The sequence below is a fragment of the Martes martes genome, assembly GCF_963455335.1.
Source record: "Martes martes genome assembly, chromosome: 18".
NCBI lineage: Eukaryota > Metazoa > Chordata > Mammalia > Carnivora > Mustelidae > Martes > Martes martes.
The window spans coordinates 7,493,347-7,512,249 of record NC_137906.1 but is presented as its reverse complement, the minus strand read 5'-3'; the positions used below and the strand labels follow the sequence as shown (position 1 = coordinate 7,512,249).

Below are 18,903 nucleotides of genomic sequence, written 5' to 3'. Positions count from 1 at the left end.
ACGGCCACTGGGGTGTGGGGATCCGGCCAGAAGGCTGTGTATTGCATGGGGACCTCGGCAGGGGCTGGAACGCAGGCGCGCTGTTTCTGACTCAGCCCCCACCGCCCCGAGCTAGAAACCTGAACTGGAGGCAGTCCCCTTGCTTGTCCACACGCACACTTCTCAGCTTCCTGAGTTGGAGAGCCACAGGGCAGGTGTGTGTTTCACCCAGGGAGCTCACCTCTCCTTGGCCAGCGTTTACTGAGCCCCTGCTAGGAGCTGGGCTCCACGGGGCTGTCCCCAGAGAGCACGCTCCCTGCCTTGGGAAGATAACTTGCTCCCCAGGACCCCTCCTGGGCTCTCCTTCTCGGAGCCCTTCTCACAGGCAGCGGAAGAGTCGCAGCAGTGAACCCCATGTCTGCTTTGCTGCTTCCTATTTTACCCCAAAGCACTGTCAGGATGGACGTTTCCCACCCATTTTCCCGTTCTGCAGTCTTCGGATGGAGCGCTGATGAAAAGTGCCTTCCCGGACTGCTAGGAGAGCTCGCCAGGGTGGCTCTGTCAGGAAGGAGTCCCTCTTGGGCAAATGATCCTAATTCTTATAAAATGGTACCATTCTCGGGCTCGACCCAGGATCCTTGGAGGCTGAGCAAGAGGGGAGTGTGGGTCTCCTCCAGGACCCCCTGCCACTTCCCCATCCATCCTGCCTTTTAAGAAGCCGGCTCTGTCAGCCTGACCCCTTCCTCCTCCTCAGCCCCCAGTCTGCTGACCTGTTCCGGAACATTCTCTGCCATTCAGGGCCTCAGTGCTTGCGGCCGTGTCTCTCTCTGACTGGAGGCCTTGCAGTTGTTAAATTTGTCCCCTCTCTGGTACATTTTGCCTTCCTTTTTTTTTTTTTTTTTTCCCTTTCTTCTTTTTTAAGCTTATTCTTTCATTTGGCGAATATTGACTGCCTGCCTGTGATGTATCCCAGCACCATGTGAAGTGCTGGGCATTCTGTAGCAAGCAAAAGGCAGGCCCTGCTGGAGCTTACGGCCCACGGGGAGACGCACCGACCTTGCACACTTGCACGCACACGTGGAATTGCAAACCAGGGTTGCTGCCACAAGGCACACATGGTCTGGGGAGCCGGGCTCACCCACCTTACGGTCTCTTCCGGGGTGGGGTGGAAGGGGATGGGGGTGGGAAAGTGGTATTCAGTTGGAGATCTGACAGTCTGATGGCGGGGAGCAGGGATAGGCCACCAAGCAGAGGGTACAGCCGGTGTTGAGGGTCCGAGGGAAAGGAGGGGGCCGGCTAGGGACAGCAGAGAAAGGCCCGTGTGCCCTGCCAGTCTTATCTGAGGCCCCCTAGGAAGCCACTGGAGGCTCTGAGCAGGGAATGACAAGCTCAGATCTGGGCAGTGTTCCCTCTCCTGGAGGGGGTGTGTGTGTCCTCCACACACGTACAGCTCCCCCAGCTCCATGGTCATCAGTGCCCCCGGGGAATGCTGAGCACCCAAGTCTTCGACCCCCATACGACTCCAGGATCCCTGCCTACCTGCCTATAGTTGTGCTGTTTTTCTCCGTTCAGTTCATCCACTGCCCCTCCGCGGAGAGGGTCCTTGCTGAAGGCTGTGTCACTTCTGTGGCAAGTGCGGCTTCGTTGAGCGGGAGTGCTCACTGCCGGCCCCTCCGTGCCATCCCATCACAGAATACTGGAGCCGGGACTCTGACTTTGGTGGCACTCGCTTTGAATCAAAGATCGTGAGTGGGAAACTGATGGATGAGGGCCAGGTGTCTGCAGAGGGCACTTGGGAACGGGTCAGACCTGGTCTTCTATCTAAACTTGAAATTAAGCGAAAGCTGTAGCATTTACTCTGGGTGTTCTGCAAGGTTCTCCTTTAAATATCACCCTTGGTCAGTGCACACACCCACCTACAGAACAAAATGCAGTTCCTGCAGCTCCGCGGGGAGCAGTACTCTGGGGGCGGGGGCAGTCAGTTTTTCCTTATCCGTCCATCAGAGCCTGCATCCCATTACAGGGAAAAGTAGGAGATTTGGAAAGATAAAGGTGTACTTTTTAGCAGACGTCATTACAGTTAGGTGCTCAGAATTCAAAAGGTCCGAAGGGGAGAAGGGGAGAGGATCTCCCTGCTGGCCACTGGCCCGCTTGTCCATTCTCCTCCCAGGATAGAGGGTGATAACCACGTCTTGTATCTATAGAGCCTACCAGAGGCATCTCGTGCATATGCGAGCACACGAAATGTGTGCACACCTTCCTGTCCGCTCGCGGTGAGTGTCTTGGTCGCTGTTGGTGGACATGATTGGGGAAATGGTCTTTACGTTTCTATCTGAATCCACATATTTCCATGTTGGCCTGTTCCTCTTGGGTCTCTGCCACCCCCACCCGGGGGGAGGGTGTTGCTGACCAGGCTCCCGGTTCCTCTGAGCCCCGTTCTTGGTCTCTGACAGCACCTACCCCACTGGCTGTGTCAGGAACTCGGTGAGCCCCGGGGGAGGAGAGGGAGGGGGAGAAAGAGGGTAATGGGGACCTAGCCCCTCCCACCCACGGGCCCCAGCCGAGATGGGCATCTTTCACGAAAACTTGGAGGGCTTTCTTGGTGGAAGTTATGTTCTCCTCTTCCAAACCTCTGCTCTGTTTTGGTTCCTTGGGCCTGGTCCCTTCTGTGTTGTTGCTCTTCTGTGCCTGCCTGGTTCCTCGGCTGGACCGTGGGCACCTGGAGGTCAGAGTCGGCTTCTGATTCATCCGTACATCTCTGGAGCCCCCGTCCTGGGTGGCAGACTGAGTTCAGGCCACCCAGGTCAAGTGCGCGGTCAAGTGTGTGGGTCTGATAGTACAGGATAGTATGTGCTCTTGATGGATCACGTCCCGTGCCACGAATTGAACATGCTTATCTTAATTTTTATCTCCAGAGAGGGAACGTCATTTGCCCAGAACCACACAGGTTACAGCAGGGATGCAGCCTGGATTCCAAACCAGGCTTCTCCGCGGCCACTGTCTGAAGGGTCTTCAGATGTTCTGTGTTGGGGGCTGGGCAAGGGCGGGTGACGGAAGAAGGCTGGTCAGTGGGCTTGGGCTCCTTACGGCCCTGTCTAGCCAGAGCAACTTCGTTGGTCCCCCTGACCCTGTTGCTGGAAAGGAAGCGAAAAAGCCCCGGGGACTACCCCACGCAGAAACTGGGGTTGCCTTGTCCTTTTTGTTTGAGTCCTCGTGGTTTCTCCGAGAAAGCCATTTTGAATTCATATTCAAGATTTGCTGTTTGATCGGCTTGCCAGGTGAGCCCGAAGGAAACACCAGATGAACTAATCCTTGGAATGAAAGTCAGAGACAAGAACCAGAGAATACTTTTCTTGCTCCAGCCCAGGGGTGCTGGGGGAGAAGCCCAGAGGGAGCAGGGGGCCGAGGCAGGCCTGGCCTGGGGGGCATTAGGAGGGGAGCCTCAGAGAAGCACCGTGGGTACCCTGTCCCCACCGGTTTAATACAGACAAACAGAGGACGTACATACTCCAAAGGTGAGCAGTTTCAGACTGATCAGTGATCTTAGGAAGACTCATTTTCTTTGGGAAAATTTTCTTTTAAATAGGCAATTAGTGGCACTTTGTAATTTTTGTGGCGAATACATCTTTAACACTGGCTGAGAGGCTGAAGTTCCAGCAGAGAGAAAGTGAAAATGTTAGGAGCTTTGCCCTTGGACGATCCGTCTGAAATAGAGGGAGAGCATCCCGGAAATTCTTAGCAGCGAGGCAAGCAGGACTGTAGGCATCCACAGCTCTGTGGCAGCGCCCCGCCCCCCCCCCCATCTCCCAGCAAGGACGATGCCTGCGCACACACAGCCTTGGCTCCAGAGCCACTGGTCTTGCTCTGGACCTCGTCACCTGGTGCCGGTTGCCACTCGGTGACTTGGAACAAGAATTGCAGTTTCTGCATCCAGGTGCCTGTCCATGTAAGACGCTTTCCCAGGACGATTTCCACCTCTTTCGGCCTCGTTGGAAATGCCTGTGTGCCCAGAGCCCACAGGTTTGCCGCCAGCCCTGCCACCTCCCTGTCCCTTTGGACCTGGGGCTGTCGGATGTTTAGAATCTTTCTAAATCGTTTCAAGGGGACACCCTCCTCTGCCCTTCCCCGGGAAAGTCCTGGCCTGGGTGAGTGGTATTTTCTGAAACTGGCCACCTCCTCCTTGTTCCTAAGCCCCGAGACTGGCCAGTACGCAGCGCGTTGTGCAAGAACCAGCTGTTGTTTTGACAAAGGACGGGCTGGCCTGCCTTTTTGAATTACCAGAGTGAGTCAAGAGGTCATTTATTCCAGGCCTCCGCTCCTGGGCAGGTGGACGAGGAGGGATCACGAACCCGCGTGTATGGGACGCATGATGTAAAAATATATTTCTGAATGTAAATCTGTATTTTTTCACATTAGCGGGATTTAAGAAATTAACATATAGTACAGGTTTTCTAATTATGTAATACATGCATGCGGCTAAAATAGTCAAAAGATACAGTTGACCCTTGAACAGTGAGGATTGGGGCGCCAACCCCCCACATGGTCAGAAATCCACATATAATTCCGGACGCCCCTGAAACTTAACTACTCAGAGCCTGCTGTTGAGTGGAAGCCTAAGCATAGCTTAAATAGTCGACTAACTCGTATTTTGTATGTCACACGTGTCATATTCTGTATTCCTGCAATAAAATAAGCGAAAGAAAAGAAAACATTATTAAGGAAACGATAAGGAAGAGAAAATACATTTACGATGTCGCGTTATAACAAATCCACACCTGCCCAAGTGGCCCCGCAAAGGTCAAACCTGTGTTCTTTGAGGGTCAGCCATCCCGCGAAGGGCATGTCCATCTCTCCCCTCCCTCCCCCCACCCAAAGCCTTCTCAGAGCCAAGCAGTTACAAGTATCTTTTGTATATTTCTGGAGACAATCAGAGCTTATGCAAGGGTATGTATAGAGAGCCTTTCAAACAGTACAAGCATTGTTTTGCACTTTGCTCTTTTTGCTTAAATATGTCTTGAAGATCATCCCGTCTCCTAGTGCTCATGGAACTTTTTTTTTTTTTTTTAAACCATTGCCAAATGGTCCTTGAGTGGATATGTGGATGCACTCTTGTTGGATACCGCAGTTGGTTCCCAGTTTTTGCCCCCCCCCACCCCCCACTTTGTGAGGTTTTAGTGCTTTTCAGATGAGAGGACTCTCCATTCTCTCTCTCTCTCTCTTTTTTTAAAGTGACTCAGGGACTGAGGATTCTGTATTTTAGGGCCCCACCGCCACCTCCCCTAAACCCATTAAATTCCCTTGTTAATGTGTCATTACATTTGACACTCTGAGAATAGGCAGGCCGGGTAGATAATAAAACAGTATTTGGCTTATGTTTAATAGCTGTCTCTTCTCTGTGTTGTCCCAACAGCCTTAGAAAGCCTCAGTGTCCTTCAGAAGACTCAGGGGAGGTTTTGCGAGGGACCCGGTCAAACATTGTGAGCCCTAAGTCCGACCGGGCAAGCACAACCTCTCCTTGCTGTGCCAATCTGTTTCCACGGTGGCGGGTGGTGGCGTGGTATTAAATTTGGGGCCCTCCTGGTGGTTTCTCATGTGGACGTGCGTATGTCTGCACGTGTGTGGAAGGGAGTGTGGCGGGCCCGTGGCGGGTCCCCAACTGCCAGCAGCAGGTCACCCCGGCACACTGGCCCAGTGGCTCCACGACGAAGGTGGGTTTGCTGTCTTCCACCAAGCGACCTGTCCCGGGCTCAGCCCTTCTGAGTCGGCCTTTCTGACAGATGTGCCCATGAGGCTCCCTGGCACTGGGCTGGGCTGGACTCCAGGGAGAGGGACATGTGGGGACCCCAGGGCTCTTCCATGTCTCCAGCACTGCCCCCACTGTCCCCACGCTGGTCCCCCTGGATAGGAAGGTGTCGGGAGGGGGGGTTAGGGCCGGGCCGCACGGTCCCCTCTGTGTCCCCAGCGTCCAGCGGTTCCAGCAGACTGGGTGACACCCCCTCCCAGGAAGGAGGGTCCTCCTTGAAAGCGGTCCCGATCTCTTTGTTTTTCTCCACGTTTTCTGCATCTGCGGGCAATGGGAACCAAACATCAACTCTACTTTTTCTGTCATATTTCAATATTGGCGTTGCTCCCCACTTCTTGAAGCCTCCTTTTATAACTTCTGCTGCTGCCGCTTAAATATAGCCGCCGAAGTCCTCCTCCTAACCAGATTGTTTATATTTTTGAAAAGCCTTCTGCTTATCTGCGATTGCTCCCTCTTCTCCGTCTCCGTCCCCGCAGCGCCACATGGGTTTCGGTTGCTCTTTTTTTCCTGCCTTCACTCGACTGGGATGTGTTTCAAATGTGGTCTATCAAAATGTGCAGTGTTTCCCTCTTTTCTGCAGTAGCTTTGACATCTGTTCTTGAATCCTAGCCCATGTTATTCTTTTGGACTTGTTTGCCCAAGATTTGCTGTAATGCCAGAAACACGAAAGGGGAGAGCGTGGTGGTGGGGGGGTGTATGCGCACCCCCCCCCCTTAAAACTGTCTGCCATTCCCCAGTCGACAGCACGCTGGATGTTGGCTCCAGCGCCCTGTCGTCTCGTCTGGCAGTGGCCCACCCTGGCGGGTACAAGTGGCGTGCCCACCAGGAGGCCCTACAGACCTACTGGGGTTATTTCCGCCCAAAAGGGAAGCAGGGGGGACTTGGTGGGGTTGGTGGAGGGTGCGTGGAGGGGGAGAGGCACATGCTTCCTGGGCGTCTGTGGACGGATCTCTGTCTCTGATTTCCCTCGCCTTTCGGTCTGCCATTGGGTCCTTGCTCTGCCGGGCCTCGGGGGAGGGGCCGTACCATGGAGAAGCCACTTGGAGCAGCCGCACTGTATCCTAAGCAGAATGTGCCGGTGTGTGTCTTTAGTCACGAAGGCCACTCAGTGAGAAAAGCGGCCTTTCGGTGGCTACGGCGGCGTGTCCTTGTGCCCCCGCTGTCAGCCCGGACACCACTCCGGGCCCATCTGCCGCAGCCTTGTTTGAAACGGGTCCTGCTGACAGCTTCTCCCAGAATTCCCGAGGCCAGGGCACAGGTTGTCTCTGCTTTGAGTGTCATTTTGTCGTGTGGACAGAGGTCCCCTTACAGGGGACCTGCTCTTGGCAGCTCTCAGGGTGTCCGTGTGAGGAAAATAGTTGGAGGAAAACTGTTGTTTCCAGGTGCCTCATTTTCAGAGTTGACCACATCCTGCAAATCACGATTCTCGGAAATGGGCTCTTAAAGGTCCCCCCGAAAGCGAGTAGCAGGTTAACTCGGATAGTCCTGGACGTGGTGTGCCACCAAAGATCCCAGCCCACGCGGTTGAAGACAGACAGATTGCCCCACCGGGAAGCCCAGAGTAAAGCACAAGAACCAGGGCCCAGGGACGGGGCAAGACAGAACACTTGTTACGAACAGAAACAAGCCACCCCCGGTGGGATGGCATCTGGCCATTGGCCTGACTCAGGGTTTAGTGGAGAAAAACGTTTCGGCGCGTTCTGTCCTGGAAGCAGGCGTTCGTGTGCATGGAAACAGGGCACACCGAGCTGAGCCAGTCGGGTTTTCTGGGACCAGTGCGTCGAGTGGAGGGGAACTGCCTCGGTGTCCACTTCCTCCCCACCGCTGCCCCCAGCCCCCCTCCGCCTGGGAGCTGAGACTCCCCATAGCCACGGGGGGCCCCTCCTGGGTTCTGCCAAATGCAGACGTGATCTCCTCTGGTACGCAGCGCGATGACGATCTTGCCCTCCCTTTTCGTGTCTCCGCAGAGGGAACTCGATGCCACCGCAACAGTACTGGCGAACCGGCAGGATGAAAGCGAGCAGTCCAGAAAGCGACTTATCGAGCAGAGCCGCGAGTTCAAGAAGAACACTCCAGAGGTGAGGCCGCAGTACTGTCCCGGTCTCGGCGCGGGGGTCTCCCCGTTCCCGTCCGTATTCGGGAGCCGCGGTGCAAGCATTGCGTCCCCTGCAGACTGCGTGCCCCTCCGCGGAGGGGAGCGGGGTGGCTGGGGCTGTCTGGACAGGAGAAAGCACGAGCTCATTCCAGAGGCAGGCACTGACCCGGCTGGGTGTTGGCGGGCACGTGGCCAGCCGTGTGGCCCATCCGGGCATCCAGCCCCCACGCTCCTTGCCCACGTCTGTTAGCACGCCGCCCCGAGTCCTTGGGAGCACCGAGCACGAGGGCATAGTGGGATGGGGTGCGGGGGTCCTCAGAGGGCCCCTTCCCCGGTGTGGTGTCTGCAGGCCGCACGCATCTGAGAAGACTGTGTGCCCATCCTTCCTGCAGACCAGACATTTAGTCGGGTAGGGCCTGCGAGACGCTTGTTTCCCGAAATACGCTTTAAAGGGCACTGCAGACGTGCTCCTCACGGGCTCCTTTTTTCTATTCTGTCTTGTAAGTGCGTGTTGGAAAGGCAGTGTTTTGGGGGGTCCGGGCAGCATCTTCCCAGTCTGTTGCCCAGGCCCCTCGTTCCCTTGGTCCCTCTCAGAGGCTTTTTAAGACGTGAAAAGCAAGGAGAGTTTGAGAGGCAGTTGAACAGGTGTGGGAATCGCGTTCTGGGAGCTTCCACCGGTCTGGCCCACGGTGGTTCTCGCGCCAGTGCCTGGCGCTCCCTCTGCTCAGGTGAGAGCAGACTTCAGCTGCCCGCGTGCCTCCGAGGGGGACACGGAGCAGGTCAGGAGGGAAGGCTCCTTCCGGAGGCGGGCCGCGGAGGAGACCGGTGTGCCTGAGAAATCGAGGCGCGACGGGAACTTTGAGAAGCAGACCCGTTTCCGGTGGGCCAGAGAAGCTCGCTGTTTGAGGGCATGTTGTTGTGAATCAGTTTGGGGAACAAGTAACTAACCCACTATTTCAGAATAAATATGTGAGGGAGAAGGCAGGATGGCCCAGCGGGAAGCAAGGGGCTCTCCGGGGGCAGGTCCCCGTAAGGGATTTACATTTCAGACCCACTACCCACCCCCATCCTGCCCTTAAACGTGGCTCTGGCACGTGTTATCCAAGCAGAAGTGCGCACTGCAGTGATGGGGGCCGGGTCGCCGTCTCCCACGCGGGGATGGGGGAGCGGCTGCGCCCCATGGTCCGCCTCGCCTCGGGTGAAGACCGGAGCCCACGGAGCAGCCAGGCAGCAGGACTCCCTTCCTCCAGGAGCTCTCCTCCTATCAGGGCATTTCAGAGCAGGCCTTCCTGGAGGGTCCAGCCGTGAGGTTTCCCGAGCTCTCCTCTTTGTCCTTGACCCCGTGTCCCCTGGCCGACCTCTGTCCAGCCACTCTTCACGCTGTTCCGGTGACAAGCTGTCATCTGCTCTCCTGGGTTCTTACTGCCCTTCCCTTGCTGACCGTAAGTCCAGGGCTTCCCATAGAAAGCGTAAAGCAGAAGGTCAAGGTCATCCTTCCCAGGCAGCAGACAATAAGTAAATGTGACCCGTCCTGTGGTAAGTGCTGGGAGGAGGAGGAGCGGAGAATTGCGTTCCTGGATGTTCCTCCGGAGGCCCAGGCTCCTGTCAGGTCCCAGGGCTGGAACCCACCAAGGGGAATGTGTTTCCCCTTCTGCCGCCGAGGGCCCAGCTGGGAAATTCTGGGGACAGCCCCTCCACTGACATGGAAACGGGGGACCGGCTCCCAGAGCTTGAGGAAGCCCCACCTGAAACATGGCATTTTCTCTCCCGATCCCAGTAAATAGGAGAGGCTCGGGGAAGAAGCAGCTTGGGTGGTGAATGCCATTTGGGGCATTTCTTTGCCGGGCACGTTTTGAGACGGTGTCTTCCTTGGAGAAGCGGGCCCAGAGCACGCCTGGGAGGGGACGGAAGGTTGCCGTCCTGCTTGCTCCTGGCCTTTGCCAGCGGGTCGAGGCTAGTGCTCGCTCAGGCTTCTCCTTCTGCGGAGGAGAGTCCCGCTGCCACACGAGTTCCCAGGGAGCCGGGGAGGCCGGAGCTGCTTGCACACGCCTCCCCTTGCATTTTCCCATCCCAGGTCCGTCCTTGAAATCTGGGTGGGTCCCTGTGGGTACCCTGAGGCGAGAACAGGTGGAGAAGGCGGGTTCACTTATGCCACCAACCAGCCAGAATTCTCCAGAGAGGGAGCCACTGAAGGCCAGACTGGGGGTGGAGGGTGGGGGCGGCGAGGAGCTACAGTGGGGTCCTCTGGGGTACGCGGAGGGAAGGGGTGTGGGGGGCAGATCTGGCGAGTGTGGGGTCTGCGATCCAGAGGGGCTGTTCTGTTGTCTGTCTGGGTCTCAGTGCGGGGGCCCTGGTATTTCTCCAGCATCGGTTCTTCCTGCGGCTCTCGCACTGTGCGGACCGCTCCGCCCCTGACCAAGTTAACGCAGTCGAGGGACCTCTTGTAGAGATCAGGCGTGTAAAAGTGAAGGCTGCTTAGAACTTTGTTCTCGAGTAAAAATAATAATAATAATAATAATAATAATAAACATCTGCTTGTTGGCGGGAGAGGCATCTCCCCGGGGTGGACACACATCAGGACCCTCACGCCTCCCAGAGCTGGGAAGAAGGAGCGGGCCCTCGTTCGGGGCGGCCCGCGTGGCAGAGCCGGGGCCAGGGCTGTGCCGCTGCTGACGAGAAGGCTGCGGTCCGTCTGTGCTCTGGGGAAGCAGAAAGTGCGCTCCGAGTGTCTGTGAACAGCTAGTGGGGCCGGCATGCAGGGTCAGGCACCGGAGAAGAGGCAGAGGTGATCTGAGTAGGGTTGTCTCCCTACCGGGAGGTTGTATTTTCCCGCCTGGCCCTGCCCCAAGGGCAGCTGGAAAAGCTCAAGTGCAGAGGGCAGGCTAGGCTCTGCAGGTGGGCTCCGCAGGTGGCCTCCACGGCCGGCCTCGTAGTCCTTCCAGGCACCAGACACCGGAGCACCGAGGAATGGGGGTCCCGCTGGCCAGAGCCTCGGAGGTTTCTCAAGTGAAGGACTTTTTTTTAAGTGTCCATTTTCTGCCATTAGATGAATACATTCGCAGTCAGTTGATGTTACTGCGACATCTTTTTAAGCCCCGGATTGTAAGTCAACGTGAAGAACATCGCAGTTACTTCAAAAATAACGTTTTATACGTTGCTTTGATTCCGAAAAAGAGTCCCTTTCAAAGAAAAACGGTCTTCAATTTTAACTTTGCAACAAAGCATCCATTCCCTGTCGAATTAATAATTGAGAGTTGAACATAAAAGATGGGGGCATTTCTAGGTTCTGTCACTTTCCATACGGATTACCTCAGGTGACTTACCGCCTGGTGGCTCTGGCAGACTTCTGAGCCTCCCAAAGTCTCAGTTTTGTCACCTCTCCAAAGTGTGATGATGGGGCCCAGCTCACCAGGTTGCCCTGTGTGCTTGTGTGTGTGTGTGTGGATTTGTATGTGAGTGGTGTGGATTTGTGTATGTGTCTATGTGCGTGAGCGTGTGGAGGGCTTCGCACAAGCCTGGCATCTAGAATCCGGGACTGTTCGTTGTTGCTGTGAACTTGGAACATACCCTGTGGAGGTTTCTGCTCCTTAAAGCTAGCTCGGGGGACTTTAAAACAACACATCAAATGCAGATGGTTTTAGCCTGAAATATTTCCAGAGCTGTTTTGTGGTAATAGGTCATCATTTTACAGGTATTTCTTGAACACCTTCCATGTGCCAGATGGTTCCCCCCGAGCACACAGTCCTGCCCGTACTCTTGAAGAGCTCCTTATCTTCCTCCCCAGCAAGCACAACATCCTGATGTGGCCTGAGAAGTGCTAGGAAAGGTACAGCTGGAACCTTCCGAGCGCACACTTGTCCCCCAGCACTCGGCCGAGCTGTGACTTGAGCCCCGGCGCCGTGGGCCCTGAGTTGGTGCCCTGACCCGCGGGGTGCCGGGGTAGAGGGCAGCGCAGGTCCCGGGGCGCTCGCCGGGGACCACAGGCCCAGCCCATTGCTGCGCTATTGGAACAGGATGCTCCGCTCGCAGAAGAACGGTCCTCAGGGTCACGTTTGCTTCCACAAAGAGCACAGGCTCTTGTTTGTTCTTTTCCAGCTCTTTTCAATAGGGAAGAATCATCCTTTGCGTGGGGCGGGAGGGGCAGGAGAAGAGGGGAAGCAAAGACCCGGGGTGCACGGCCTTCGTCATGAAACCACACTCAGGGTTCTCCTGTGTCCTGTCTGTGTGTCCAGCTGCTACCCCGGAGTCCCTCTTAGGCACGTGTCTGCCTGACTTGACTGGGTTCGATTTATGCTTCCTGTCAAAGGGGCCACATCACCTGAGCCACCGTTCGGGGGCTCTCGGTGGTCCTTTGTGCCCTGACGTCCTTGTGCCTCGACAGCTCTTGCTGCCTGGAACGTTTAGTCGTCACGACACGTGGCCCACCGCGTTCACATTCCCGGTCGTGTTTTCCGCATCCCTCTTGCCCACGTGCTGGGCCCGTCTTGCCCCTGTTGTCCCGACAGAGCCTGGCACAGCCCTGGCCATCGTGGGCCCGGCCACCTGGGGTCCTCGCCAGGACCCACCGCCCCTTGCCCGTGTGCCATGGTTCTACGCTGGAAGGCGGCCCTGGGCCTGCTGCCAGCCCGCACACCCGGCTCCGTGACCAGGGCGTTCTCTTTGCGGCTGACCTGACTGCCTGCTCGCCGGCGTCTTTGTCCTGAGTGGCACGATCTTAGCTCGCCCCTGGTGTCCCAGGCTGGAGTGCTCTTCTGAATTTTACATTCTTGGGAAACTGTCGTACAAAGTCCAGGGTCATGTCGAGGTACGACTCGGAAAGAAACCTTCGTGCCGTCGGCAGATGGAGCTGGGCCTGTGCATCCCTTCCCGCCTCTGCCAGGTGGGGCCCCGGGCTGGGGTGGGGGGGGGGGCAGGTAGGACCTTCTTCAGGAAAGCCAAGGTCATCTCGGTATTGATCAGGAGGGACTGTGGGAATAAGAAAAGAGAGTGTGGCCCTGAGCACCGTGGCTGTCCCATGCAGGGCCCCCTCGCCCCTGTTGCCAGTGAGCTGGGGGCGCTTGTGGGGGAGGGTGTAGGACGACACCGGCGGCTTCGGGAGTCCTTGTGCACTCCCTGTGAGAGGGGGAGTTGGCGGGGGGTGGGCAGTAATATATAGCCGTGGCCCAGGCCCAGATGCATTTGGTCACTGCCTCTAAGCCTTTATATAGCCACTGCAGGGAGTGACTCAGCCTGGAAAAAGAGAGTCACTTCAAGCTGCAGCTCAGACGGACACGTCCTGCACGGGCTGCCTTGAGCCCGTGTGGCCGGGGCTCCTCGGGAGGCTGGGGGCACCTGCGGGGGTCCCGGGCAAGGCCGGTGTTGCCTCTGCAGCGTGGAGTCGGGATGGGGGGGCGGTCCCTGGGCTCACACGGGACTCCCTGTGCCTTTGTGACCGTCTCACTGTGCTTTGACACTATTAGCAAGGCAATGTTTGCGTTGAGGAGCGAGCAAATTCTCCACCCTTGTTTTCCTCCAAATGCACAGACTCCGGAGGCCGGCCACACTTCTTCAGTTGACCGCTGTTTCATATTTTAACCACCTTTTTGGTTTTTGGCTTCTGTCCTCCTAAGACTCTAAAAGCAATGCACACAAAAGATTGGAAACAGCAGCGTAAATTCCCGTATGTCTCGTAGGACATGGGAGTGTGTTCTTTGGAGACCCACGGTGCCCACTGACACACTGTGACTTTCACAGAGGAGAGCGCACCAGACGTGCCCCTCGGGACCTGGGCCTTTCAGGGAGGGCTGTGATGGGGGAGGCGGCCTGCAAGTCTGGAAGACTGGGGGGTGCAGGCTGGACACCGGCAGCTTTAGTACAGTTCCACTTCCGATGGGCAAGGCCTCTATGTTCAGCTATGCACTTGGCGTTCTGTGGACACTTGACGACAATTGTAACATAAAAAATCCTACCATATTTATAGCATTTATTTAGGAATCTTTTCTTTACAAAATAGAATTCTTAAAAATGCAAATTGCTCTGCAAGATTCATTTCTCAGACAGGCAGCTAACAACACTGTATTTGATGCTTCAATTTCATTTTTGTGTGTGTGCAGAATTTAAAAAAAAAAAGAATTTAAGAAACGCCTTCCCTTGGCGATTCTTCAAAATGTTAAACATAGCGATACCCTGTGACTTGGCGTTTCCACCCCTAGGTATATATCCAAAAGAACTGAAAATGGGTCCACACAAAAACTTGCCCGCGAATGTTCATAGCGGCATCATTCAAAATAGCCCAAGAGGAAAAGCACCCCGAGTGTCCATCGACAGGTGAACTCCTAAAGGAGATGTGGTCTGTCCGTACAAAGGAGTATTATTCAGCTATAAAAAGGAGGGAGGCGCTGATACCTTCTCCGGTGCAGATGAACTTTGAGAGCATTATGCTAAGTAGAAGGACCCAGATGGAAAATGCCACATGATTCTGTTTATACGAAATGTCAAGAACAGGCAGATCCATAGAGACGGAAAGTAGACAAGAGGCTGTGGGGGGAAGGGAGCGAGTCCTAATGCTTACAGGGTTTTGTTTCTGGTGTGGAGAGAATGTTCCGGAATTGGGTAGTGGTGACGGTTACACAACTCTGTGAATATGTCCGACACCACTGAACTGTGTACTTTAAAGGGTAAACTCTACGGCATGTGACTTTCTTCTCCAATGTTTTTGTTTAATACCTTTCTTTGTAGGGGTAGGAAATTATTCATCTGTCCTCTCTGATACCCTGGAGAAATGCCCCCCAGAGAAGTATCTGGTGAATTTTCATTTTGGCAGCACGGACTTCATTTCTAAAAGGCCACTCCAGTACCTGGCCAAATTATAAAGCTCAAATAATCAACTCGGATGTTTAATCATTCTAGAATCACCCACTGTTAAGTTACAATAAGACTTTAACTAGAAAAAGTTTAAAAATTAAAAGTGAGCTTTTTTTTTTAAATGGTTACCAATTAAACACTGTAAGCCAGTTTATCTACCCAAGAGGTTATTTCCTCTTTGGGGTCCCTTGGTGAGAAAACCTGCCTCGAGCATGAGGGGGTGATGGGTGCAGGTCACGGCGAAGTCAGCCCCAAGTCAGTCAGTGGCTGGTGGCTCTGTTGTCCGCCCCACGTTCCCAGCAGAACTGGCAGCACAGCCTAAGGCACCAGGAGGCCCGTGGAGCAGGGGGATTGGCTTGGGTGTGAGCAGATTGGGCAGGAGTCCAGTGCTCACCCCTCCGTCTACAGGAATACTGCAGGGGGTCACGTGAGAAGGGTGTGAGATGCCTGGAAGCTAACTGTCCAGCCCCACACCAGAAGTGGATGCAGTGGATGTTCGGGCCGGGGATCTTGACCAGGGTCACTAAGCATTCCAAGACTCGGACCTGTATATGTGTGCGGGACGGATCACGTCCCAGATCCTGGGCGGTGAAAGGAATTCAGGCGCATGGAGCACATAGTAGGATCTCAGTGAACCTGTCTGCCCTTTGTTCTTTCCTCCCTCCCTCCCTCCCTTTTAAGGGTGGTTCTGAGTCCTTGCGGGGGTCCAGGGGCAATCTGAGGTTCGGGGAGATAGCAGGCACCGAGAGAAGGTTCTAGGTCTCATAGAAGGGCAGGCAGACAGTGACCAACGCGTGGCCCACAGGCAGGATGGTTCAGGTGGCGGTCAGAACTGACACAGGACACTGGGGAGCGGGTCAGGATGGATGGGGTGAGGGCGCTTTGGGGGGTTAGGGCAGTTTTTTGAGTCAAAGATAGAAACCGCCCCCCAAAGAGTGAATTTGGTCAGGTTGTTTAGAAGTGGGGTCCCTAAAATTTCAGCTCAAAGCCTGATGATCTTTGTTTATCATTCAGCTACTTTCAGATGTCCCATTCGGTCCCTCTACGTTCTGAGACTGGGATGCTGTTGGGTTTGGATGCTAGAAGTTCTGTCAGTTTGTGGGATACCTTCTTTCGTTCCAGTGCTTTTGGCCCAGAAAAGTGAATTCTTAGGTCATCAATGCAGGGTTAATCTGTCAGTCTGCGCTGTCAGTGACACGGGAGCCCCGCCCAAGGGGCAGCAGGGTGGCGTCTGAGAGCCCCCCGCCCCCACTGCCGCCCCAGGCCACACTTGCTTCCTGTGAACCCCATGGGGCCGTCTGTCCCGATCACTCCCTGAAACTTGGACAGGGCCGGCGTTCGCTTTCCTTCCTGAGCCCGTGTGTCGCTTCCTTCTGTGTCTTGCAGTCTTTAAAGGGCTATTTTGAGTATAAGAGACAAATTATCTGAGAGTTTAATAACTGTCAAAAGGAAGAGGCTGTAATTAGATGCATGTGGTGTGGAAGTCTGGTCGACACCACGCTGAGCTGTACGACCTCTCTGGGCCTCCGTGTTCTCGTCCAAACTCTGGAGTGATGACAACTATCCCGGAGTTGCGATGAGTCAGACGACTTGTTGTAGACTATCCAGAGTAGCTTTGGCAGGTAGTAGACGCTCAATAAATGGTGTGTTGTACGTACGTTATTAAAACCTGATCTTCCGAGAGGAGAATTTGTGTTTGCGAGTATATCGTAAGTCAGAGAGAGAGAGAGAGGGAGTGTGAGGGGGAAATGGTGCCAAGGGAGTAGCAGGCTCCCCGCCGAGCAGGGAGCCCGACACGGGGCTCAATCCCAGGCCCCCCGGGACCCTGACCTGAACCGAAGGCAGACGCTTCACCGACTGAGCCACGCAGGCTTCCCTCCCGAGTGTATTTTAAGGCCATAAAGGAACACGAACATTTCAGGATCCTCTTACAGCATAGAGTCAGCCTCTGGGCCTGTGCGACTAGAGGCCTGGTTTCTGTTGAGGACTTGAGCAGATTAAACGAAATGAAAATAGGCTCGCTCCGTGTGTATAGAGATGGTGGTCTCCCTCTCCCGTGGTGGAGCTCGGCCGTGCGTACAGGGAAATACACAGGCTGGGCTTGATCGTCGGAAGCGGTTCTTGGCATGTAGCCCCTAACGCGTCTTTCCGGTCACTGACCTCCCAGGAGATGCATTTTGAATGGAGGTCGTTCCGGGGAGGGTCTTCTCCACAGACTCCTTTGTTGGGCTCCATTGTAAGGCGTGATGACTAAATGTGAAGGCCGTTCAATTTGGTTGGAATTGTGGCGAACTGTTGATTAATATTTATTATTTCCCAAGAGCAAAGCATTATGCTGAGCACATTACAGACACCTCGCGGCCCCTTGCGGTCACCCTGGGGGGGCGGTGACAAGAGTGCCACTTTATGGCATGTCAGCCACCTGCCTAGCAGGCAGCAGGCCCCTGAGAACGAGGCTGTCACTACTGTGCGACCCTGTCTCCCTTTAGCTTCTAGAAGCTGACTTTCTGTCTTGCAGTCACGTCAGTTGAGAAAGAGACAGTGGGATGGCAGGTCCTGCTGCCTCTGACAGTTGTCGTCTCGAGTGTTTCTTTCCTCGCCAGGGCTAGGGACTGTGGGCCGGGGTGGGCGTGACTGACCCCTGTACATTGATTAGGCACCGACACGTCAGCTCTCGGTTTGAACTTGCAAACCTGGAGTTGCGTAAAAAGTTAAGTTTACAAGGAGCATTATGAGCCTGCTGTGCAGAGTAGAGTAATTTTGTCTGGAGCCCGGTGTTTTTACCAGAAAACCGAAGACCTTAGGATGTCGTCAGTAGAGTTCCAGGAGTGTTTTGTTTTGTTGGGAATCTGGACCCTCGGATCCCGATTCTGGCTCTGTCGAGGCCCAGATTGGAGAGCCGGGCCAGCCAGGTCTCCTCTGGGGTTTGATCGGAGAGAGGAGGCGATGGCACGCTGAGTGGCCGGCCTCCGGGCCTCTGGAGAGTGGGCCCTCCCGATAGGCCCCAGACTTAGGTGCTGCCCTTTCCTAACTTGTCCCGTGTACTTGACCTCTTGGGGATTTCCATTCGGAATTCGTTTTGCATCCAGCTAGGAGTCATGGTGATCCCTCTGTGTGTGGGGTGGGTGTCCCAGGGTAATTCTTTTTGGAGGGCTCTGGTCGCTGCAGGGACACAGCTTATCTCCAACGCAAAGAGAGGGAAACTGAGGCCCAGAGAGGAGGAGGAAGAAGCAGAGCTCATGAGCGGCGAGGCTGGCGGGAGATTTTCAGTCCAGGCCGACTGGCCGCCGGTCTTTGCTGGAGCAGGTCCTCGGGGAGCCTTTATGGAGGAGCTCGCGGAGCTGCCCTCCCCTGCCTCCGGGGCCCCAGCAGCTAGCCTCCCCGGGGCATGTAGTTGGGAGAACACAGGCTGGATGACTGCCCCCTGACGTACCTGCCAGCTGCCGGAGCCCCCTCCTGGTGGTTCCCTGCCTCACTGTTCCAGCCCCAGAAGGCCAACCGGGCCCCCGCGTGGACCCCCTATTTATTCATCTCTTCACTGACTCTGCACCTGGGGTGCTTTAAAGAGACCGCCGCGGAGAGCCTCTGGGACAGGTATCCTGAAGTTGGACAGCTGGTGACAGCCCGACCCTTCCTGACCTCAGCCCGACCCTTCCTGACCTCAGCCCGACACCTTCCCCGTCGCCTTCGTGTTGGGCCATGCAGACCTTGCATTTGTAAGGGATGGGACACATTTCACCCTTAAAAAGGTTTTGCACCAAACAGACCCTGGCCCACGTTGCCTTCAAGAGCTTGTCTGAGGGGGTAGTCGCTTAGGCAGAAAGATCCAGAAGGTAGGCGCTCCCATGCCTCCCCTGAGCCCTACTCACAGGCCTCAGTGTAGGATTTTACCTGCAGTGACTTCATTCTCTTGTACACCAAGCCATGTAACTGGGTTTAAACATTTTTTATGTGACATATTTCTAGCATGCTGAAAAGTATGGAAAACAAAACATTTTTCTGCCCTTCATGAAGACCGGATAGATGTCGACATTTTGCCCATTTGCCTCCGATGCCTGGTTTTTCAGATAGAAATAACACCTTGCACGCACAGCTCGAATCCCACTTCCATTCCTTCTCCTGCCTTCTTCCTCAGATGGAAACCCTGTCCTAAAACCGAGGTTTCCTTTCCATACACTTCTTG

At 55.2% G+C, this 18,903-nt stretch overlaps 1 protein-coding gene across 10 annotated transcripts in view; it reads left to right on the top strand.

Moving 5' to 3' along the window:
* The window catches only part of CUX1 (cut like homeobox 1), a gene marked incomplete at both ends in the record, with an annotated part of 363,457 nt that overhangs the window by 77,732 nt on the left and 266,822 nt on the right, over positions 1 to 18,903 (top strand). For all 10 annotated transcript variants that reach the window (XM_080830213.1, XM_080830214.1, XM_080830211.1 and 7 more), the window contains one exon: positions 7,750 to 7,860. In XM_080830213.1, the coding sequence (XP_080686339.1) occupies positions 7,750 to 7,860 (111 nt within the window). The remainder of the gene's footprint in view (positions 1 to 7,749; positions 7,861 to 18,903) is intronic.